Here is a 25,065-nt window from a genome sequence, read left to right as displayed (position 1 = left end):
CATGGTGTTACAGGGTATGGAATATCCTTTTGGTCAGTTGGGGTCACCTATCCCGGCTGTTTCCCTTCCCAACTTCTTGTGCCCTCCCAGTCTGCTTGTTGCAGTGAAGGTCTTGACCCTGTGTAAGCATGGTACAGAAACAACTAAACCACCATTATATTACCAACAATTTTCTGGTCACAAATCCAAAGCATTGCACCTTATTAGCTGCTACAAGTAAAATCAACTCCATCCCACCCAGTACTGGCAGCCTGGAATTCAGTCTAGTTATCCAGAGTCCAAGAACAGAGTTTTCTTGAAAGTATGGACAGGCCTTCTTCCCTTTAACATCACACTCGACATGTGTTTCTTTTATTTGCTGCAACTGAAAATTTTAGCAGGTTTCTGCACAAGCTTTAATGTGTGCCTTGTGTCAAGGTCCATTAGTTAAAGAGGGACAGTTTCCACTGCGACACATAAATGCACTACTATTTCTTCCTTATGGATATCTGGTGTGCTCTCACCACAGAGTGAGGACTAAGAGTCTAGCTGGTAAACCTACTAGTAGACAGCTTTATCTGATAAACACTCAGAGCTGTGCCTGTGCCAGAAATAATCCATCCTGAGAACACGCCATCCACCACTTTTTGGATGGATGGCAGATTGAAAGGGGGATGCATTAATCAAGCATTTTTTTTTTTTTTATTCTCTATTTCCCTCTCTGCTGACATTAATTCTTGCTTTGAGGATCTGAGGTTTCTACTAGGGGTTGATGGGGTCCATTGTCAGAGAACGGGAAGAGTATCTTTGGCCTTAGGCTTGCCAGGCTGGTGAAGAGGGCTTTAAACTCAAGGTGCTGTGGGAGGAGAACCTCAGTCCATTCCACTCCTACCAGTTTGATATCAGTATTAGTGAGAGATGCCCAGAGCTTGGAGAGGGATTGCAGGTCAGTAGGAGAGCATCTGAAAAGCATTACAAGGCAATTCCTGACACTCCACCCAGTAAGTGGGCTGAACTTCAATGCCTTTATGCAAACACAGGGCATGGGGAGTGAACTTGACTTAGAGAAGTGTGCATGCTTGCAGACTCCTGGTCTTATTTGCACCACAGAGACGTGAAGGGATGGCTCCTATAAATGGAGTGTTGGAATGGAAGGATACAGGCTCTTCAGGAAGGACAGGAAGGGGACACAAGGGCATGTAGTGATGGGACTAAAGGTGATGGCTTTAAGCTGAAGGAGGGTAGTTTTAGATTAGACACTAAGATGAATTTCTTTACAGTGAGGGTGGGGAGGCACTGAAGAGGTTGTCCAGAGAAGCTGTGGTTGCCCCATCCCTGGAACTGTTCAAGGCCAGGTTGGATGTGGCTCTGAGCATCAAAGAATTCAGCAATTCTTTTCCTACTTCTGCTGCTGTTTCTTCCTTCCCTGATAAGGGTCAGGATCTGGTTCTAAGATGTGATTTAACCTTTGACAATACAGAAACCTGTGCACCACAGCCCAAGTGTGCAACATCACAGGTGGCCTTAGTTGTAACTTCATCTTCATTAGGCTATTCTTAGGCTAAATTTTTTCCAAACTATGCTCCAGCCTCCCTTTAAAGCCCCCAAAAGGCAGACTTCCCTCTAGCTTTGACAAACTGGGTTTTCAAGTAGGGAAAAAAAAAAAGAAAAGGAGGCAATTTCTCATAGTAAATGTTTGTGGCTGAAGAACTGGTTTACCTCTATCTACCTCCCTGTACATGAAACATTCATGTTTCTTGGTTTCTTTCTTCTAAAAAAAAAAAAACCACAAAAACAAAAACAAAGGATGCCTCATACTTCCAATGAGGTATTGAAAAACTTTTTTAACATATCAAGAAAAGAAAATATTTCCTGTAATGGCTGAGCATCCATAAGGGGAAGACCATTTTTCACCAAAATAGGCCCTGGAATTTTCTCATTTTAAACCAACTAAAACCAAAAAAATTGCACTGCATTTTCAGTGGAGATTAGTGCAGGGGAAACCCCTGCTTGAAATTTTTGTGGAAATTCCTCTTTCGTACATTTCCTCTTCTTACCTGGTTGCAGGTATGTCCAGGTGAAAATATCACTGTAAATTCCTATGAGGAGGGCTGCTAACATGACAACCTGGAAGTGCTGCCTTCCTCCATCCATCCCTGACAAACTAACAACAATATCAGACCTGTTTGACAACTGAGGCAGGTTATCTTTCACCTATGTTGCTTTATGCACCATAAAAGATGAGCTCTCAAAATCCATGGAGAGCAAGTAATCAATGTGCTATTTCACACTTATGAAGAAGCACAAGTCTTAAAAATGAAAAGGGTAAAGAAAAAAAAACACAGCAACAAAAACTCACTTGGGAAGACACAGTTTGCTCACTGCAGGAGTTCAATTCTCCAGGCTTCTGGTAGTGATTTTGCTCGAGCATAATTGCTTTTGTGAATCAGGCAATCACATGACACAATAAGTAAAACAGTAAATCAGTTCAAGCAGCGATGTACCTTATAATTAAGCAATGCAAGTAATCAGCCTAAAATGGGGCCCGCATGAAATTGTAGTGTCATCAAGCAATAACACAATCACAGCTCTGCATCAAATGTGGTAATCATGGGGAAAAGGTTGTTTAATTATTAAGCCCCTCAATTCTGGAATTTCTAGTGAGCAAAGTTTAAATACCCTGTCAGGAAACAGAACTACTTTCCAGTTAGTAGTTTCTCTTACTGTTAAGCTGGTAGAAGACATGAGAACTGAGTTTCTGACAGTGTCCGTGTCTTTGCTCTGAAAGCCTTTATTTTAAAAGGAGAAACACTGTGTTCATATCCTTTTTATTCCTCTCCAAAAGCTTGTCTAGTCTCAGAAGCTGACAAAGGGTTCCTACTATTGTATTTTTACAATTTTTCTTGGGGAAAAAGACACTGGACTCTTACCTTTTGCTCCATGAAATCCCTTTCCAAAAAACAAAACAGTTTTAGACTTTTTTGTGATCAAAGAAACTCCTTGTAAGATCAAAATAAACCTTTTGTGAAGCAACTTGCTTTTGTGGATGAAAATATTTTTCTTCTAGAAACTGGAAGCAGAAATAAGTAATAATTTTTTAAAACATCAGGTTTTATCTGTAACACTTTCTGCTGAAGTCTTTGTTTTTCATGTGGTTTTGACAGAAATGTGTGAGGTTTAATTTTTTTCGTACTAAATATGGTTATCAGACATTAAATTATCACTATTTTTAATCCAGAACTTGTTTTAAAAACAGAAGGTGTGCCATCATGTGGGTTTATTTCAATTCTCCTTTCTAGGGTTGGGGGTTATCACTGTTCTCACAAGCTACATTCATTTCCTTTGGAATTAAGTTCTCATTAGGGTTGGCTTGGTAGATGCTGCTTCATTTATTTCAGTTTCTGCCTTCTGTAATATTTTAAGCTGCAGCCTCCATGAAGTCAGAAGAACTCTCATCTCAGCTGCATCACAGGGAGTGTCCTTTTTAGACAGCTAAATATATCACCATGACTTGAATTTTCTTCTGGGATTTGTGAATCAAATGGATGGGGTTCTCCATTCCCTCTGGATTGATGTACAATTGTGAAAGCTTGACCTTTACCTGCTGAATACCCATTTCATTCTAGCCTGAAAATAATTCAGTCCCAGAACTGTAATGAGGTTTCTCAAACTTGTTTGTCTGCTAATTACAAAGTTTTATCCTATGCCAGAAGCCAAAGAGGGAACTGGTCACCAATTAGCCACGACATTTCTACTGTTTTTGTATCTCAAAGTGACTTGCCATGTCCCACTAATCTTCTCCTTGTGTCTTCAGGAAGTCTACACCACATTATTCTGTACTTTTCCACTAATACATACTGTAGGAGACAAATGTAACAAAACTCAGTGCAAGACCTTATAGAAGGCTGAGGGACTATTTTTAAACAGTCTCTAAGTAGGTTAAAGCTCAGCACTTACACTTTCACATCCAGTCACCAGCACCAAGATGAGTGTGCCCAGCTGCTCTGACTAAGATCAGTGATGTATGACACAGAGGACAATGGATTCCCACCCCTGAGTCTCCATTGAATCTCTTGGATTTATCTTGCTAAGCTATTGGACTAATTGGCTTTTGGATAGGCCTCCCATATACTTTGGGAATCACCTGCTGTTTTACATCGAGACTTCTTCAAACCTCCATGAATACTAAACAAGATGAGCCCATTGTCCTTGTTTCCTGATTTTGGGATAATTTTAAGAGTACAGTCTGTTTTCTTGTTGAGACAGGAGGAAAAGGATCAGCACAGGATGTGTTTTAACTGTGTTGACACCTTCCTGTTAAGAAAAGTGTTAGTGACAGTTCATGAGCTGTGACCTTACAAGGGCAGTCATCCTCTGGGGTCAATGCAAAAAAACCCCACTTTTGCCAGTATTTATCAGTTTATTTATTGCTCATTATGCCCTTTGTCATTAATACACTCTGTTCATGTAAAACTTACTCTGCTGTTTGTTAGGTGCATGCACACAAATACACACGTTTTTATTTGCTCATCTTTCAGATCAGTTGTTCTCTTTCTGTTAAAAATCGTTATAGAACAAACTCAAAATCAGTACCTCCCCACTGAAACCAGTAATTTTTTCAGAACCTCAACCTTTTTCACCTCCAAAAATACTGGATACTGCCAGGACCTCAGGGTCAGAGGGCTTGCAATCTTCAGAATGTACTGTGAGGGCAGATATCAGGAACTAGGTTACCTGACATGGTGTAACTTGACAGAAAAAGATCAAAGGAACTTACCCTGTATACTCTATGTACAATTATTCATCAAAATAGAAGAGTCATTCTCTATGAAAGAGCTCAAAACCTATCTTCCCCTGAAGAATGTCTTACTGCCAATGGGATGTGTATAGCTTGATCTATGGCCAAGAGAAAGAAGCAAATACCCAGCAAGGTAAACAGAACATACCTACCTACCTACCTATCTTAATTTTTTCTCCTCCCTTTATAAGACATTGATAGCACAGAAAATATTTATTGTTGTTCTTTTGACTAGAAAAAAATCTGAACTTTTGTAAAGATGAAGCTATCTGAGAAGGAACTAGTTCTGATCTCAAATTAACCCCATCCCCACTCCACCAAGCTCCATCTTAGCAAATATTGACTCTCTCAGTATCCTACTCTGCAGTACTGGGAGTGTGATCAGATCTTCAGGGACAAGTGCTCTTCTTTGAGTATCCACACACTTTTCAGTTGAAAGAAAAGATATCTAGCCACATCAGTTGTGTTAGCCAATGATGAACATGATTCAGTCTAGGCAAGATTTCCCCCGGGATGCAACCAAAATCCAGTGTCTGGCTCTGGTCTGGCCTTACTTGTTTCTTGAGGTCTCTGTTCGTGAAAAAGACTCTATCCACACATGATCAGTAGTTTGGTATCACCCCTGTATAAAGGAACTCCTAAGAGGACCAAAGGGGACCAACACCTTGCCTGGAGCTAGGACATTAAAAATCACTCTTTTTACTTGAAATTGGAAAGGCATTTCCAGAGTAACCTGGTCTTGTGCTGGGAGACCTGGTTTTTCTATTATTCCTGCCTCCATCACTAAGGTGAGTTGGGACAGATTTTCCTCCAGATACAATACAGTTCTTCTCAGGAGTCAAACTTCCTTTCATGCCCTCCTTCAGTAACACTTCTTCCATTTGACTTCGCTGATGAACTTCAGATCTCTGTATTTGTGTTATTATGTAGCGTTGTTAATATTGGACCTGCTGGTTCATGTTAGGAGCACATTCATTTCCAGACAAATGTGTTCTGCTCCTGTAGAAAGGTGATGCCTTTCTTGTTTTGCTTACCTTTTCTGTCCGTGATGCAAGGCTGTCTTCATGGGTATACCCTTATCAACAGTGAAAGAAATACATGTTCAAGGAATTTTCAGTGCCTGAGTAGGGCAATTTGAAATCCATGCACATAACAGGCAACAGAATTTTAGTGCCTGTCGAAGTTCAATTTCTAGTTTTTATTTAATTTTCTAGTGACAGTGCAGTCTCATGTGGCATGGAGCAGAAGGCAAATCTCATATCCACAAGCGTACATTCATTTAAAGTCAGCTTATAAAGTAATTTTGTGACAGAAGTAGCTCCAAGTGAAAAGTGGAGTACGGAAAAGATTAATTCAGTTGAGTCTCCCACTATTTCAAATTGAAGGGGAAAAAACCAACAACACATCACCAATTCAATATAATGTCAATTTCTTGAAATCTCTTCTGAGTAGGTTCTTTGTTTCAGAGTAGGGATTCTTACTGCACTTATTCCCTCATGCAGACTTAATAAAATTTAACTCTCCTCTAACAAACCAACAATTTCCATGAAATTAATAAAAACTCCTAGTTTGAGACTTTTACTCCTGTGTTAAAAGAGGATGAAATTTGTTGATGGATTAAAAAGGTATTAAGTGGATAGACAATACCAAATGACTGCACAGGTGGGTTGCATATATCCTATTTCCACATTAAATAACTTTTGATTCTCTCATACTCCTTTTGGGGTTTGAATCTGTTTTTCAGGCAGATTGCTTAAGTGTGTGCTTAACCACTGAGTCCCAAATATTTAAATATTTTTCACTGTTCTACTGTGGCACTGGAGCAGGGAACTCTCTGCAGCGAGGGCTTTAGTCCAAAGTATAATTGTTGTAGAGACTGAGTGGGAGTGAAAGAAACAACGTCTTGTACAGGAAGCCCCAGAAGGGAATTTGCCACCTTGGGCGAGCATGATGCAACATCAGTGAGGCCTCTCCATCTCTGCTCCCCCAGCGCTGCCCCTCATGCTTGGACAGATTCAGAAAGTGGGTAAACGACCTCACTCTGCTAAACTGCAAGTGGCACAGAAAGAGGGACGCTGGATGGAGGTGTTCATTTCTATCTGCAAGCATAACGATCTGCTTTGCTTGATGTGCATCAGCTGGCATTATGTGTTTGATAAATGCTATCATTTGAAGATTAAATTTTACAAAACAGGATTAGGTGGGAAATGGCACGTAACTAATTAGCAGGAGGCAATGTGGAATTAAAAGGCAGACAAGCGTATGGAACAACGCTTGTATTTCACAAAGATTCAGGAACATTAATGATTAAGCATTCAGTTGAGTTCTGAAATGCTTTGACTCTCAACACAGGACATTTTCCTCTTTATATCTGCATCCCACAAAGATTCACTAAACACAGTGAATTTTCTCATTTACTTTGTTACTAATTTTTAGCAAGGACTGATCATAAAGAAAGGCCCTGTGTAAGAGTTAAATTTACAGATCATGTTTATGAATCCTATAATTTGTATTCACAGATACTCATCACTTGAGATGTTCAGGCCTAGAGGAGCTAATTTGGATTCAGCAAAGCACCTATACACATGCACTAATGGAAGTGTCTGTTTAAGTCCAGTTATTTCAGTCTATTAAGTTTAACTCTCTAGTGCTTTAGCTTAAATTGGAATTTGTGTTTTGGCCATTCCTGTCTAATACTCAACATATTTAGATATAAGAACTTTATTATGGCTACTAAACTGTCTTTTCAGCCACCCATTTCGTGACTGTTTAATAGGGTCACTAATGAGGTTCCACTAATGTTGTATAGCACAGTTAACTTTTCTCCATTTTGTTAAGGGATTCACTTGCGTGACCTGGGTATGGGGAAGATGTGGAAATTGAAAGACAAAAAAGTTTAACTCTCTTTTTTTAATAAATTCTAGCCATAAAAGTTAAAGGGTCAGAATAAATGGCTGACTGGTTGCCACAGTCCAAGAAGGCAGTGGGATAATACTATAGGTTTAATAGATGTGGTGTAAAAACCATGCTAGGAAGAGAAGAATCAATAATAGATGCAACTTTTTAGCTCCATTTGCACTGATTTGCACACAAATGTGTATTTGCAGCAAGAGAGACGAAATGCAAAGGCATAGTATTGTCAGAAAGCTGTACCACTTGTTGAAGAGAAGAAGTCTTAAAAAAATAACAGAAGGCAGAAGAAAATATTTATTATAGAGTCTATGACATATATGATCAAGTGGCAATACAAGGATGAAGCAGGAAGAGGGATGGTAGTGATTGTCCTTGGAGCCTCATGGAGACAAGCTGATGAAGGAAACGCCTGATGTAAGGCCGTGGATGCCCTAGTAGATGCGTTTCCTCATTGCATAATGAACCTTGTGTTTGGTTGTGTAACCCAAGGGGATAGAATCTCCAACATTGCTACCTGCATATAACCTTGTTCCCACAGCTCTGTGGGGCTGTTTGTTGACTGACACTGAATGACCAGGGGCAGAAACACCACACCAGTAAAGGCAGGGAATGACTTGGTTGGATACTTTAATTTATTTATGTGACATTACAAATCACTGTCTGCAGTTCCACTGAGGTAAAAAAAAAAACAAACCCAAAACCTCATTCTAAGGTGATATAAATGTCTACTTTTTGTGGATTACATAGATTTGTTATTTTCAGGTACTACTATTTCCCTCATATGATTCAGCAAATACACTCTACCTAGAAAATTATTTCATCGCATGCTTAGATCTCTTACCAAAGTGAGGCAGTGAAGAGCATGTTCAAGACTGAATTAGGACAGTATGAGGATTCCTGAGCTGTTATTTTGCATCTAACTATTATAGTCTCTTCAGAGACATCCAAGTGTAAAGAGCATAATACTGTCACAGCTTAACTTGCTAGCATTACACATCACACCTAAGAGTGATTGCTCTACAAGCATGTAAAGATATGCACACATTCACTTCATACTTAATGAAAAGATTAAAATATCAAACAATTAAGTTTGTTGTTATGGCTGGGAAATTTACCCACTGAGGTAAGCAGTTCCTTTCCAAGTTGAATTCAGAAACTAGTTCTACTCTTTTTACACAGCACAAGAACTACAGACCACAGCACCGGACACCAAGTTAGAATCTCAGCTGAGTATGCTGCTTCCCTCTGTTCCTTTTCTTTTCCAAGAAGCAGAGTAATAAAAGAAGGTGAGAAACAGAACTACCTGGGAAAACAGGAATTCTCTTCTGAAGTATGTTTGACATCTTGAATCTTGCTTGCACTCTAAATTGCAACAAAGACGAAAAGTCTGATCTCTTTCCCCCTCTCCATGACACGAAAAATTCTGAAAAAAAAGAGGTACTCCACTATGGTTATGTGTTTAGTTTTCATACAGACATGTATTGCTAGAGGAAAAGAGTCAAGGCAAAATGATTTGGTCACTGACAAAATGCAGCACTTTTCCTATATCGAAGCAGAATGTCTCAACAGCCTCAAATACAAGATAGTAAACCAGTTTTAGATTGTTTGCCTTTAAACTGCTGTATAAACTGACACATCTCCATACAATGCTCTGGTTTGGATGACTCTTATTCACTGATGGAAAAATTCCTGCCAAAATAGTTGAAATAATAATCTCATGACATAAACTTAACATGCTTTGAATAGAGACATCATTATTTAATCACTGCAGTGATAAAGATGAATTCTCAGCTTTATGGACAACTTCTGTCTGCTGATGAAGCCTTATAATGTACAGCAGTAAGTCCTGGAGATATGAGCTATAGGATATGTCACAGGAATCAGAGCCCTACTGAGATGGGACCCTTAACCTGACTGGTAAGGCAAGAGCTTGGTCAGAGAACAGCAAGCAAACAGAGAAGGGAATGGAGCTAGAGGGACAAGGGAGCAGCAAAGGGAGAGTACAAACAGAAAACCACCAGGAGCTAGAAGGTGTAAATGGCAAGTTACCAAGGGGCTTATTCATAAACTAGGCTGGTGCACCTGTGTTCATAAAACAACAACAAAAAAGGAAAATATAATTTGCATTCTTTTGTTTGCATGTCATGGAGACAGAGCAACCAATACATGTTTGTTTCAGCTTTTTTAAGGGCAAGCAGCTATGACTTATTCTCGTGGCAGCAAATGCTCACTTAGAAAGGTCATCAAGAAATCTCGAGGGACCTTTCCTTCAGAGCTAGGAGAAACAGCTGAAAAGTCCTTTCATAGTTTTGGCTTAAGGGAAACACCCTCTTCTTTAAAAGAATATTATATTGGATTTTTTTCTATTTTATTGGGAAATAAAAAACTTTTTTAAAGCCTGCTATAACTTGAATGGAACAGCAAGAAACAAAGCAGTACTTTTAAAAAGACAAAAAATGTTGAATTCAGAAATGTTTTGACAGTCAGAATTGAAAGCTGAAGAACTGACAGCAAGAAGAAACACATAGTAGATTTGTGTTCAGTGAACTAAACCACTGAAGGGATTGCAACTGCTGTATAAAAACTACCCTTAGCAAGTAGCTGACTCCTCTGTATCAGTAGCTGTATTGATAAAAAGCTAATCATATTGCTGCTGTACAGGTCTTGCCTGCAGTGCACTGAACAGTGCTGCAGTTACAACAGTGAGAGCTGACAATAAGACAGGGGGGAAAAAAAAGAAAGGAAAAAGAAACAAAGTAGGTTTATTTGGGGCAGCTGCTTAAGTATTTTCTATAACCTTCATATGTGGTTTGTGAGCTTTCTTATTAGTATCGTTTTTACGACGGCACTGATTTCAGTTTAGCAGTCAAATACCATATGGAATTGAATAATCAAACATTGCATTTAAAGATGTTGAAATGAAACTTCATGACTCATTTAAATATTTTTCTCTTCCAGAAACAAAACTTTCCTTCTTTTTGGAGACCCTGATATTAATTTCTCTGCAGAAAATGTCACCAAGACCAAGAACTGTCTTATTCCACCTTCTTACAAAGACATTTGTAAGCACAGATTCCCAGCTGGTGGCCAAAGAAGGAGTCTAAGTTCCACGGACAAAGCTCCATGGAGGAGACATTTGCACTGAGTTTTCTGTACTCTTCATCTGCACCAAGCAAGGCCACATGGTGGATTCCTACTCTTCTGGTTCTGTAAAGGAAGAACAAGCCTGTTCCCACAAGCAGGATCAGGCATATCTGAGAGTACAAGCCAGAATAAGAACTGGCTTTGGTATTTTGGGCAGTTTTGAACATGTCAGTGTGGTTGTGCATGCAGCAGTTCTCTGTCCATGGTGCTGGGACTGCTGCTATGTACGGATAACAAACTCTATCCCTCACCGTTGTGAGAAAACATTGCTACTTCTGAGATTTGTTGCCTTCCAGTAAACGTTATTAGATTGCATTACTGCCAGATTTATAGTCATAAACTATTATGGGCCCAGTATATTGTTACATAGCATCAGAAAGAAGATGCACGTGGCATTGCTTATATCATTACCTTTGCTGGACAAGCTGTTATTTCTATCGCAGCAGAGATCAGGTATTCTGGGTAAATAACCTAACAGATCCCCTTGAGTTCATCTGTCCAGCTTCATTTCATTGCACAAATTGAGGAAAGGTTGTATCTCCAAGGTAAAAGCCTTCTCCAGAAGCCTTTCTAAGACCATGATTACACACAGATCTATGCACTGCATAATCTCTTTTTAATGATGTCCTTTCTTGCTTCTGTGCCTGCACCTCATATGGTGAGGGGTGTACTTGGTGGGAACTTTCCTGATTGAAAAGTCAGGGTATCACCTGGATAGAAGGCACTTGAATCAGGCACACAAGCAATTGGGTTTTTATCTGGAAGGTACATCCTGGGGCAATTATTTGGAAGCTGGTGCTTAGGGTAGGGAAAAGATGCTGAAGTTGGGACTGGAAGTACCTCAGTGGAGCTTCTGGCTTGATCATCCTGTGTCTTGTTCTCTTGAAGAGGAAGGAGCTGTGAACTAGCTGATGTTAAGAGTTATGTTTCACTGTCTCATGTGTCATGATTTTCTGTAACAGCTGTATAATCTGGAAAAAGTGGGAGCAGTTTGGGGACAGAACAACGGGTACCCAAACTTTGGAGGGTCAGCTGGCTATGCAGACAGACCAGTAGCTCTAAAAAGGTCAAAAAGAAGCTCACAGACCTTGTGGGGACTTCTCTATGTGCCCATTGTTTTCCTGGGTTCTGAATGCCCCTGTGGATGACATCACTATTCTCTGCACACAAAGGAGGACATTTGCCATTGCAAAGCTTCAAAGGAGCCTGTGAACAGGCAGCATGACACTTCTCAACAACCCATTTGGCTATGCTGACCCTTGGCTGCCACAGGAGTTCCTTGATACAGCATGATCCAAAGAAAGGTGATTTTAGGCAACTGGGTGTTCTAATTGTTAGTCCACACTTCTCTAATCCTCGTGTTTGAGGGCATTTGAATTGTTCTTTCATGAACTCCAGAATATAAAAGCAACGTGTGCATGTGGAGGTTTAATAGTGTGGGGTTGGGACACTGCCCTTCTCTTCAACAGCAATCACATGATGAAGGAGGAATGTGAGGTGTTTTTTGACAGAACCAAACTATAAGACCTCCTCAAAGTCATATGGGCACTTGGTGAGGTAACAAATACTGTGTTAATTGCACGGGAACCTGGGCACACAGCTCCAGCAGGCTCCTAGATTAATTTCTTGAGTACAGTAATTTTTGCTGAGACACTGCATGTGTGGAAAAGAGAGCATAAAAAAATATGGCATTATGCCCTTTGAATTGCAAATTCTTGGGGGGAGTTAAGGCTTAAAAGAAGAGAGTTCTCCACCCCCTCTTGAAATTAATTTTTCCTTTCTTAAATTTGTTAGTAAAAGTGTAGCACATGCCTACCCAGCTGAGTTTCCTAGACTGACACTAGTGTCTGTTGCAAAGGTGGTTTTCTGGGAGCTCATAGAATTGAATAGAACAGAACAGTTTAGTGGAAGGGACCTAAAATGATAATCTAGTCCAACTGTCTGACCACTCGAGGATGATTGAAAATTAAAGCACGCTGTTAGGGGCATTGTCCAAATGCCTCTTAAACACTGAAAGGCATGGGGCAGCGAGGCAAACCCAGGTGGGTAGACAGAGTCCTGAGATTAGAAGCATGCACTTCATCCCGCATCTGCAGCTGGCACTCAGGAGCTTTGCAGACTGCGGAGCCACTGTGGCCGGCATCGCTACCCCGGCAAAGATTTCTGTCATGCCTGCTGGATCCACACGCCTTTCTCAGCGCTGCCAGGTGCGGCCCCGGCGTCCTCCCTGACCTTCAGAGGAGGTCGCCCACGGGCCGTGCCAGCGCCTCCCCAGGATGCAGGCGCTGCTGCTCCCCCATCCCCGGGCTCACACTACTGCCAGCACCACTGAGCCCTAGCCCCCTCCCTCCTTTCAGACCCATATAGGTTACTTTGGGGGTTGATGTCCCACCTCTCCTGCTGGCGACAGGAGGGTGGATCAGCAGCAGAACTCGTCCCCTCCCCACCCCGCTCCAAGCCGGCTGTAGGCATCCCTAAAGGTGGGTGCCGGTGCCGTGAAAGGGCATTGCTCTGCTCTGTCACGTAGCCCTCGCAGCTCCTTCCTCCTCACCTTCAGATGCCGTCCCGAATCCGGGCTGGACAACGGATCGCTGCACTCACGTCCTTCAACCGGCAATCGCAGGGAGGCGACTTTCCTCTTTCCCCCTCCCGTCCCTCTTCACATCCCCTCCCTCCCCCCAACCTGGTTAGCGAAAGCACAGAGAGGAGCAGCCGGCGATTCTTCTCCGGCCACAGTAAATCCGAGTCGAAGCAGGAGGAAAGAGAAGGGTCTGCTCCCTCCCTATCTTCTTCCTTGCCTCTCCAACTCCTTCCAGGACTTAGGGAGTGAGAGGGGATCCCCGTGAAGGACTCAGAACAGAGGACGCAGAACGCTTTCCCACACCCTCCCCCTTTTGCAGGAAGCCGTGTTTGCAGAGATTTCCCCTGGCACACACACTGACTCCCGAGGAGATGCATGGAAGCAATTGCAAAAGGCAACAACGAGCTGACAGCTCGCCTCCTTCCCCCACGGCAAAGCACAAGGACACCTGGCTGCTGCAGACAGTCGGGGCCGGGGTGGGGGACGTGCAAACACAGGCACCCCTCCGAGGGGCTCGGGGAGCGCTGGGGGCCTCCTCCGCGGCGAGCACCGAGGGGCCAGGGCGGTGCAGGGAAGGGGCGGGGGAGCCGGAGGCAGGGGGAGGGAGACAGTCCAGCTCCCGCAACGAGGGGAGGAGGAAGGAGGGACCGTGTCGGTGGGATGGTCCGGAAATGCTGTGATAAAAAGAGGGGCGCGGGGGGGAAAAGTAGGGAGAAGCTCTGGAGTCGTTCCCTCTCCTCCACGCTGCGCCCGCAACTTCCCCGGCAGCCCTCGGGCGCACGGGAGCCGGCCGGAGCCTCGGGGGGAGCGCAGGGAGCCGCAGCCACCTCCCGCCGGCCCGGCCCGTCTCAGCACAGCGCCGAGCGAGGTACCGGCGCGGGGCCGTGCCGGGAGGGGCAGAGAGGAGAGGCGGGGTGTGGGCACACGGGGACGGGGAGAGCTCCCGTCCCCCACGGGTGCTGGCACGGCTGAGACCCGGTGCCGGAGCCGGGCGGGGGTGGCAGCGGCCGGCGCGGCGGGGGATGCTTGTGCTGCACCTGCGGCCGGCCGGTCTCAGCCTTGAGACCTCCCGGCTCATCCTGCGGAGGTGGCAGCCCCCTCTGGCATTGCGCTGGGGGCTTTCCGAGGGGTTCGGGTGGGGGGGGGGCCACTGCCCCGCGTTTGAGCTTTCCATCCCGCCACCCGGGCTGCGTCCGCACCCGGATCGCCCCGGCATCCTCCGCTTGTCCTCCCGGGCACTTGCAGGGCGCTTCACCTTCAAATGCCCCCTCGGCGGTCCCCGGCGGAGCTGCCACTCCGAAGCAAACCCTCCGAAAACCGAGAGGGCGAGAGGCAGGCGGGGAAACAAGAAAGTTCAAAGGTTTAACCCCTTCCTGCCCGTCTGCAGGAGACAAGCCGGGAGGGGCACCGCACTGCTGCTCCTCCTTGCTCCCGGCCACTTGCCCTGTCTGGAGGAACCACTGCATTCCCCTGCCTCCTCCCATCCGGTGACCGCTCACCAGCACGCAGCTCTACTCCTCAGGTGCCTTGTCGTGCAAAGCAAGGCCTGAAGGGTTGGAGAATTGGAAAGTTGTCTGCTCTCAGACAAGGGGGAGAAGGCTGTGGAGAGAGAGCTGAGCAAGACTGGGTACTAGCCTTTTCTTTTCCTAGAGACACTATTCCTCTTTTGACTGTGCCCTTTTGCAGGCTGCTCTCCAAGGATTCCTGGTCTCTGTGCATGTGAGGTGTGAAGGTGGGAGCACCCCAAAGCCCTCATCATGGATTTTGTTATGAAGCAAGCTCTAGGAGGTAAGCGTGGTTAGCATATGAGGGGCCTTGAATCCCTCCCTCCTCTCCCCTTTGCACCTGAAAAGAGAGGGCATGGTCTACAATGCTGGGGGTCTGCAGCTGGAAGAGCTCCTCAAGGACTTTGAAGAGCATGCTTGTCACTGATTCATGATCCCAGTGTAAAGTGTTTGAAGAGTGTGAGCAGGAGAGGGCAGCAACAAGCAGAGACCAAAGCCCCATGTCAGAGAAGGGGCCTCCCACAAAAGGTGTGCAGAGCCTGGGTCATGCCTCATTTGGCACCCTACCAGCTGACTGCATATCCTGCTGTAGAGTGTGCAGGTCTTGGTTTGGTTCGTGCCATGGCACTGAGGCTGGCATTATAAAGGCTTCAGACTGGTTTCAGCAGAGTAAACCCAAAGAGAGAGTGGCATTTTGTCTGGTGTGTGAGCCCTCTTTTCATCTTGGCCCCAAACACTGGCTACATCTTGAACAAAAAACGACCAGTGCAGAAATTTTTGTACCTGGCATTTTGAGAGTTACTTTTAATAAGAACACTGGCACAATAAGGAGGGAAATGGTAGCAAAGTGCCCCTACACACCATACCTGGGTTTGAGGCCAAACTTCTCTGTGTTTCAATATACTAGCTTCCATGTCTGAGGGATTATTTTAACCTAATAGTGGAAAACAGAAAAGGTGTGCGTGTGAAATTGAAAATAACACCTAAGCATGTGGGAATAAGGTTGCCTTCATTCTGCCAGCTATGCTGCCTTCCTAGGCTATTTGACCTGAACATTCGGTCAAAGCGATGTTGTCACTGGGGCAATGCTGGCTGCTACTGGGAACTGGAATAGTTGGCCCCAGCGGAAGTAATTATCTCTTGTACTGTTTCTCATGTGTGCATTTTCCATTGTTTTTCCTTTGAAGAAACTCTACAGTTGAGGGACTGTGTGAATGTTTAATGTGTGGTGATATTGATGTCATATACAACTTCAGCACTTGCTGCAGGACTCTCTCCCTTGGCATGGAAAAATTGTTTTCGTTTTTGAAAGTGGTGGGTGTTTTTCACCAGGGGAGCAAAACTCTCACAGTTAAGAATAGAGCAAGCAAGTTTTAGCTAGGGTGTTTTGAATAGGAAGATGAAACTGGAGAAGAAGGGGACTAATTCGGTTGCATGAAACAGAAATATATGAAGATATATGTGTGAGAAGATAATGGTTTGTGTGTGGTAGCAGTGCTATGTTTCATTACTCTACAGTGCCTATTTTGAAGAAAAAATAGTTCTGAGATGTGCAGCTTTTGCACTGTTCACTGTGGTGTAAATAAGGTTGCTTGCACAGAAGTGAACAAATGTACCTGCAAACTGGAGATACAGCTACTGCAGCTGAAGATTCATGAATCCACTACAGGGAAATAACTGCTTAGAGACTGCAGTTAAAGGCAGGGGGAGGAGGGCTGCAGCAAAAGAATATCAGCTGAGATGCGTGCCTTCTATTGCAGCTTAGTGACTTAACCTTGTGTTGGAAGTGATGTGTGCCCGTGCTTAACAGCATTCACTCTTGGAAGACATTCATTCTAATACGGTGTTGCATGCCACGGTCAGGATTGATATTGTATGGTAATAGGGCTTGCTGAGAAGGCAAATTTGAAAAGCATGTTTTTGTGAAGTCAGAGTTCCTGATGCCTTTCAAGATGCTGCCCAGGGCACCAGCTCCTCTGCCAGATGACTTAATGTGTCTGGAACTTGCCCACTTACTCAATAAAGGAAAAGTCTCTGCAGAGTGGTAAAATCCAGGAAATACTAATTCATTAAGCAGAGTCCTACTTTTAAATTAGAAATAGTTTCAATGAAGAAAAACAGGATCTCTCAGTGCAAATGTAATATGGAAAGTAAAGGTCATTTTGGACACTCGTTTCTCACTAGAGTTAAAGCTGATGCAAACCATGCAAGCTGGCCACACTGGCACAGCAAGCCCAGGACTAAAAGTTACAATTTGTTTCCTAAATTATGGGGCCAGGACCGTTTTTGTATACCAGTTCTGACATCCAAAGGGAGATGCTGAAACTGAGCAAAGCACCAAACCTGTAGTGATTGACAGGCGTGCTTTGGCTAGAATATGTGGTGTGATCTGCTGGTGACCTTTTTATTATCCTCACTCTCACGGAGGCCTTTGTGTGGATTTCATGGCTCTTTGATTTTAGTTTGATGCGGCTTTTCCTGGAACATCTCTGAATTAATTTGGCTGTCTGATAAGATTTTTTCGAGTAGTTCTTATCCCATTTTCAAAATCTGTTCTGGCACTTCTAGAAGAAAGAAAAAAAGTAGTGCAATTTTCTCAGTAAGGTCCCCCCTAATTTACAGAGAATCAGACTTGCTATAGATACTGCTTACAGACCACCTACAGCTCTGGTAGTTTAACCCTTCAACTATCTCAGCTGGTGACAACTCACAAAGGCTGAGGGTCAACTGGGTGTCCTTGACTGAACATGATGAGTATGCAATTTTCTCTTCCCGAGTGTCCAGCACCAAAGTGGGGCTTAGGACAGAGCTTATGATAGCTAAGAAAGAGCCTGGGTTTGAGAACGGTGTGCAGGTGGGGTGCTTTTGAGCTTTCCCTGCTGGATAGGACTGTGCAGGACTCTGAAGCGTGAGAGGACTTGGGGACCAGGTTTTGTCTTACTGGGGTGATCAGAGGAGGTACTGAAGGGGAAAGCATCAAGGTTCTCCGGCCTCCTCACTCGCCTTATTGAAGATGAGAAGGTCTCACTCTCTGCTAAGTAGCAGTAACAGTAGCCTTCTACTGTTCTAAACTAGCAATTTTGTGCGAGTTTTCCCATTGCCTTTGTAGCAAACTTCGAAGATGTTACCCTTGTCTCTAATGGCACAGGATGATCAGATTTGTTTTTCGTTGGAGTTTTGCCAGTCAGAGGGGAAGGAGGCAGCAAGGTGTTTTGAAAGCTAGGTGAGCTAAATTAACAAGCAAGAGAAGGCAGTTATGTGGTGTAGAGTTGCTCTGTTTCGAAGCCTGTGTGATTAGGTAATCTAGCTTTTGTGGAATTGGTTTGATATGTTACTGTATTGCTGAAGTAGAATGTGTCCTTTCCCTTAACTTGTTATTAAAAGTCTGCAAAAGCCTGCTGCTTCTGTGCAGTGGAAGGTCATCCTCTGCTGTACTGCCAGCACCGGGATTTTGCTGGTGGTGCTGGCAGCATTTTATGCCTGGAGGTTGACTAGCTCAAAATGTGTCTTTGCAAATCCCTGGCCCCTTGATGGCAGAGTCCTTGACCCTGTCATTAGCAATGGAGACTGTGGTCCAGGAAAAGCAGTAAAAAATATTAGCTTATTTGGCCAATTTGGTACCGTGGCTTTTATTTATTTAGTTAGTTAGTTTTGATTTTTGGTACTTCTCAGACCTTTCGACACTCTGGAAAACAGCCACTCCATTTATTGTCTGACAGTGACAGAATCCATAGAGAGGTCTTGATGCTGATTAGCTGTGTAAGACAAGAATAAAACAGCAAGAGGAAACCTAAAGGCTTAAAGCTGCTGCTTCTTCCACAGAAGTAACAGCAAGGGAGTATTTTGTACAGTGCCACATCAGCAGACATTGACACAGGTGTGTAGCCAGGTTGATTGGTCACTTTGCTGCTCCTGTTCACAGGAACTGTGTGACAGTTCACCAAATGAAGACAGTCAGAGTGATTTCAGGACTGTATTTTACATTAGAAGTTCTCTTTACCAAGCCCGGTCAGAGCTCTGGACTGCTGTCATCATGACCAATGTGAACGACTTCCTAGGAAAAAGCTGGAAGTGGAGGACCTGAAATGGGCCCTGGGGGAGTTTAGCTATAATCTTTTCAGTGGGCATTGTTTATTTATTAAGTCTGTGTGAAAGCAAAGGGTGAAGAAACACCTGACTCCCATGCTATACTGCACTGTATCACTTCCTCTTCGAACAAATAGGGAAACCGGCTTGAAATATGAGACAGTGAATTTCATGAAGCTCTGCAGGGTGTCATTCTGTTACTGGGTCACTTGAGGGCCAAGGGTCTGAGGCATTTTTGGATGAAAAAGAGAAGAGGAAATCCTGTGGAAAGGGAGGAGGACTTGTCAGAGTTTGAATCATGCTGTGTTTGGAGAGAGAGATTTCTTCCTGTAGAAACCCACATTTTTGCAGATTAGAATGCCGTGAAGATGAACAGAACACACTGTAGCTCTAACTCTGTATTATACGAGGTTGTGCAGAGCCCTTTTAATGCACTACTTTTATTGCCATGAAGAGGAGAAATGGCAAGAACTCGATGGGATAAGTTTGGGATGCCTGCCTTAAATATTGACTTTTCCTAATGTCAGCCTGTGGATAAATCTGGTAACTCCTTTCACATATAATGATTCATATGAGTGGTACTGTCTATATTTCTTCTTCCAGCTTCCAGCACCCCTTGTATTCATTATGCAATGCAAGCCCCATGAGAAGGAAGGGAACATCTGGGTTTCTGGATAGATATTCACCGTGATAGACATTACAGGCATGATTTTCTGTTTTATTGGCAGCAGTGTAGAATGGGGATTGCTACTTCACGTTCACTGCTTTAGCTGTCAAGAATTGGTGGACACTGGTTTTAGTTCATAAGGACTCTTAAAATACTGTAGGCAGAAGTCAAATGCAGCCAGATTGCCATCTGGAATATGTCAGCAGGGAGGCACTGCCTGCTTCATGTCCTTTACCAGCAACTTTGATCCAGCTATGTATACAACAAAATACAGCCCAGAGGGAGTCCCCTTGCTTAAAGGTAGACAGAGATTTAAACACTCTTGGAGGTAATGGGATTTAAGTCACTGTCCATAAACTCAGAAAAAGCAGCCCCTGTGGTAAACCTGCATTAGTGAAGATGTACCTGTGAATGCCAGATAAGCCTGAATGAAAACCATACATCTTAGCAGTGACATTCTGTATATTCTGCTGCTGCATTTGCTGCATTTTAGTAGCCGGTGATGTGGGGATTAAGTCCTTATTTTTACCTGAAGAAGTCAGCTAGATTGAGTGCATTTAGAGGCAATACAGACCTGTCCAGGGTGGAACAGACTGTGAGATAAACACGGTGGTTTCTGTTTTCTCCTTCTCCAATGCACTCTCTCGTTTGTCACATTTCCAGTTCTCTGCAGAGCCTCCATCCTGCTCTGGCACCTCATATATGCACCAGCGAGGCTGTGCCTCACTGTTTATGTTAATGTATGAAGTTCTGGAGCAGGACAGAAACTGTAATGCAGAACTCCGAGTCATAGTGCCAACAAATAATGCTGGTATTTACTTCTTGGATCTCTTTTGTCTGATCCTTGAAACCTTTAGCACATGAGGTCTTTCATTTTGCTGTCAGGGGCATCCAAATCATGAAGACTGAAGAACATGACAAGAGGCAGGAGGTGTCAAGGCCACTGTAGCATGTGATACATGTTGGGGGGGCACTTTTGTTCTCAGCTAACTTCTGCCTGTATTGTCTGCAGTTCTGGGTCCCACAAATTAACAAGGTTTTTAAGGTAGTTGAGTGCATCCAGAGGAGGGCAACAAAGCTGGTGAGATGGCTGGAAGGAATATACTCTGAAGAGTGGCTAAGGACCTCGGTTTTTTCAGTGTTGGGTGTTTTTTTGTTTTGGTTTGGTTTGTTTTGGTTTTTGTTTTTTGGGTTTTTTTTCCTCTTTGGAGATAAGAAGGCTGAGGGGTCACCTCATTGCTCTCTACAGATTCTTGAGGAGGGGAAGTGGTGAAGGAGGTGCTGATCTCTTCTTCCTGGGATCCAGTGACAGGATGCAGGAACCTGGGATAGGTGGCCTATCCGATGGATACGTTTTTCACAAGGAATGATGTTATAGGTTTTTTTTTTTTTTTTTTTATCTATACTGCTGGCAAAGAGATTTTCTTTGAGAAATTTGATTGAGTGTAATCATGATGTCTGTTGCCAAGACAAAGATAGAAAGGAAAATGACGTGTAGGTGTCTCAGTGCTTCCACAAAAACAAAACAGAAATGCTGTTCAAGGCTGATGAATCTGTATCAGCCTTGAGTCTTCTTTTTTAATTTATTTGATGCCAGATCCTACAATGTCACCTATAGGGCTTAATTTGTTCTTCAGGAATTCCCCTTAACACCAAGGAGCAAGATGTCTTCCAAGGAGTTATTGCTGTTCAGATGATAGCAATGAAACAACTACAGTGATGGTCAGATGACTTATTCCATCCATGACCCAGACCAGGAGGTGAAAAACTAGCCAGGTCCTTTCTTCCCACTCCTTTTTTGAGAAACCTGCCTTCTATATTTGTCTGCCTCTGTTGGGTCTGTTGCTCTTAGAATCATACAAATGCTCTCAGCTGTGTCTGCTGGGATCTTACTTATGTTTGTCTTACTTGCAAGCAGGCACTGAGAGCAGAGTTGCTTATTTAGTATCCTTGGAGGAAATGTGCTACCTTCAGCTGATTGTAGAGGTGTGCCACAAAGGGCTTAACTAAGATTTCTCCTGCTGAGCCTCTGCTTGCTGAAAGCCTGCTTGGAGTAGAGTGACAGGGATGAGCAGGAAGTTTCCTGTCTCAGAGAGGGAGAAATAAGGGAATTAAACCTATATTAAGTAGTTTGTCTAGGATTCCTTCATGGCAGAGAAAAGATGCTTCTCCTTGGTTTTCTATCCACTTCGAAGGAAGTTCTGCATCCTTTTGATTTTAATATCTGTTGCTGTACACCAGAATTTTCTGACTTGCTTTCTTCACTTTCCGTAATTGAAGCAGAGAAAAGTGGTAGTTTCTTGCCAGCTGCATGACTTTGGCACAAATAGAGTTTGTCGGTGCTGAAATTTTGGCTTGTGTTGCATAGGAAATGCTCTCTGCTGCAGTGGATTTGGAGCCAGAAAGGAGTCTAGTGAATGATGCATTACAGTTAATTCAAATCTTCCTAGTGAAATGGGATGCTGAAAATATAAGCTACTGGTTTGCCTTTGTATTGGTTCTTAAGGAGAAGGAAGTTCAGAATGTAGTTCAGTTGTTAGTTGTGGAGATCTATGTGCTTGCTCATATGCTAGTGAAGGACAGACTTTAGAGAAGAGTGATATACAGGAATGCTGATGTACTAGGAGGGCTTTGTTCTCTGACTAGCAGTGAAAGGTTTGAATTCACAAAGCTGTGAAATCAAATCCATCAGGGCTGTCTGGGTTCACCACTGCAGTAAAGGGCTCCAAAAGTGACTCTGCAAAGGCTCTCCATTAAGGGAAGACAGGCATCCTGCCTTCACGAAAGACAGGAATGTCTCTTTCATTCTGAGGCACACCCCAAGGCCACCAGCACAAAAATCCATCCTAGCAGCAAGATGGTTGCATGAGACATTGCATGTGGCAGATGCACGGAGTTAAGAACTTCTCCATCAGTTTTTGAAGTCCACAAAATTGTTGAGGAGGCCTGGAAGAGGAATGGCAATAAGCAAGAAAGGCCGGCAGAAGGAAAGGGATAGATCTCTAACGTGCTGCCACTGGCTTGTCTCATGTCACAGGGTAACATGCAAATGTATGTGCTTGCCCTTCTGTTTGAAGGCCAAGGTACCCTCTCTGCACATTATGTGATAGTGCTCAGAGAAGAAAGAGAGGGAGTAGAGGCTGGTGCTGACACCCAGAGACCAGTACAGGGTCTGGTGTTATCTAGGGTGAGAATTCATAGTTTTTCGGGCCCTTGGAGAGGGGATATGGCTCGGAAGGTGGTAACTGGGACATTAATCCCTCAAAGCTGCAGTTTCTACTCTCATTTCCAACAGCTGCGGATGCAGAATGCTAAGGGCTCTTCCAAGTTTACTGATTCTCCTCTTTCAGAAGTGGGACAGAAAGTACTCTACCATAGCCTTGGGTGTGCCTCTTTTTGACGTTGCACCTCTGCAGGGCTTCTGTATTCTCATTCTGTGCGCTGAAATCAAGTGCTTGATCAGGGCAATGCAGAACCTTAAACATTTTCTAACTTACTGCTTTAAGCACTATGCTGGTTGCCATCATAGTTTCTCACCTACAGTTTGATTTTGAGAGCTTGGATAAAGTCAGTTACGTTTCTTTCAGGTTAGTTTTTTTGGTGGCTGCAGTACATGTTTCTTGATGTAGAACATTGCTGAGAAGGCTGAAAGTTTCCACAGCTTGCTGAGCAGGTGATCATGTAGGTTGCTAAAGGGTAACACCTGCAATTACAGACATGGCCAAGGTTACTAGTGATCTGTCAATGGTACAAGTCACAGTGCATATTAGAAATAAAATACTCCAAACAAATTGTGTCTCTCTCCTAGGCGTAGATCAATGATCACCCTGCGCAGTTTGAGGATTGATTTTTTTTCTCTCCTGTATTTTTAAATAAGCTGCTTGCAAGGTGGATGGATGCTGTCACTGCAGAAGTGCATTAATACAAACAACAAATTTAATCTGATGACTTTGTGCATCTTTTTCGCAATTTGAATTTGCTTTTACTTCTAAGAATGAAGCTGCTTAGTAGCTACCTACGTTTTTTGCAGCATGATTTGAGTCTTGTGGCTTGTTTGCAGTGATACTGACCTTGAAGGAATGTCAAACATACAACATCATCAACAGAAATTTGGGATTCAAATGGCTGTGAATTACCTTCTGTAGAAAACAAGTGAAGAAACAAAAAACCAAAAAAAAAAAAACAACTCGGGAATGGGGGAGCTATTTTGATGACTCCAGTCTCCTGAGGGAATTGGAGAAATGAAGGGGAAGGCAAACAACAACTAAAGGAAAAGGGAAGAGAAAGAAATGTGTGTCAATGCCTAGGAAAATAGCTGAGCTGCCATATCTCTGTGTCCCTGCATCTATCACTTGGTTTTTTTGCTGATGAGCTCAGGCAAAGTTGACTGGCAGAAAAGAAGTCTGAACCTTCTATTTAAGGTAACTGAGTGTAATATGGTTGTCTCAACTGCTGGCCTTGTCTGTGGGAGAACCCTGGGTATGCTTGGGAAAGACACTTGATCTCTAGGTTAGATGGTGTCTCTCCCAGTCCCCGTGCCTAAAAAGCAGGGATCCCTTATCCCAAGAACAGGACAGAGTCAACGAGACTGAAAGACTGCATGAGACTAAGACATCGTGTCTAAACCCGTGTATTTTTAACCTCTGACAGTAATTTATTTTATGCTGCAGTTAAGTGTATGTGTGCTAGTCTTCCCTGAACCTTTGTTCTTTGTGAATGAATCAATTTCTCTTTGCAGTTTCCTTTGGATTTATGTTTTCATTAAAAAAAGGAAGCTTTATTTTAAAAACCCGAACAGAATACACTTAAAAAAAAAAAAAAAAAAAACCTGAAGAGAAGGAGAAAATATTTTGCCAGTACATCTATATAGTTGCTGCTGTGCACAGTTCTAGCTGGGAATAAAAGTGTGTGGGAGAGTGTTAAGAAAAAATCTGGGGTCCATTAGAAACACAAGTCTTTTTAAATTTTTTGTTGTTGTTGTTGGTTTTTTGTTTTGGGGTTTTTTGTTTGTTTGGTTGGTTGGTTTGGTATTTTAATTCAATTTGTATATTTAAAACACTTTTCTTGTGCCTATTGCAACTTCCTGCTCTGTATTTTTCTTTAAATATCAGAAGTTTTTGTTCCATGTCAGCCAAGCTGCAAAAATGACAGATTAAAAGGAGCATGAGAAAGGAAATTTATAATTACATGGAGATACATTAAAATGATGAGGAAGAAGGTTAAGGAGAGACACCACTACTGTGTCTAAATACATAAGAGAGGTGAACACTGCAGTGAAGGAAGAACTACTTAAAGTGAAGGACAATATTAGTAAAAGAATAACGTGAATAAATTGGCCATGAGCATCCTTGAGTCAGTAATTAGAGTCTCTGACTAGTGGGAGAGGAGAGAG

General features: G+C 43.3%; 1 protein-coding gene across 1 annotated transcript in view; it reads left to right on the top strand.

The window, feature by feature from the left end:
- Nucleotides 1–14,103: 14,103 nt before the first annotated feature.
- Nucleotides 14,104–25,065, top strand: part of CPLX1 (complexin 1) — a 103,955-nt gene continuing 92,993 nt past the window's right edge. Inside the window, exons 1-2 of the mRNA XM_050328833.1 lie at nt 14,104–14,283; nt 15,102–15,203. Of these exons, the coding sequence (XP_050184790.1) occupies nt 15,173–15,203 (31 nt within the window). The 5' untranslated portion in view covers nt 14,104–14,283; nt 15,102–15,172. The remainder of the gene's footprint in view (nt 14,284–15,101; nt 15,204–25,065) is intronic.

The sequence above is a fragment of the Myiozetetes cayanensis genome, unplaced genomic scaffold (assembly GCF_022539395.1).
Source record: "Myiozetetes cayanensis isolate MyiCay16 unplaced genomic scaffold, myiCay2020 scf4, whole genome shotgun sequence".
Lineage (NCBI taxonomy): Eukaryota > Metazoa > Chordata > Aves > Passeriformes > Tyrannidae > Myiozetetes > Myiozetetes cayanensis.
The sequence above is the reverse complement of the archived record's forward strand: the minus strand, read 5'-3'. Positions and strand labels throughout refer to the sequence as shown.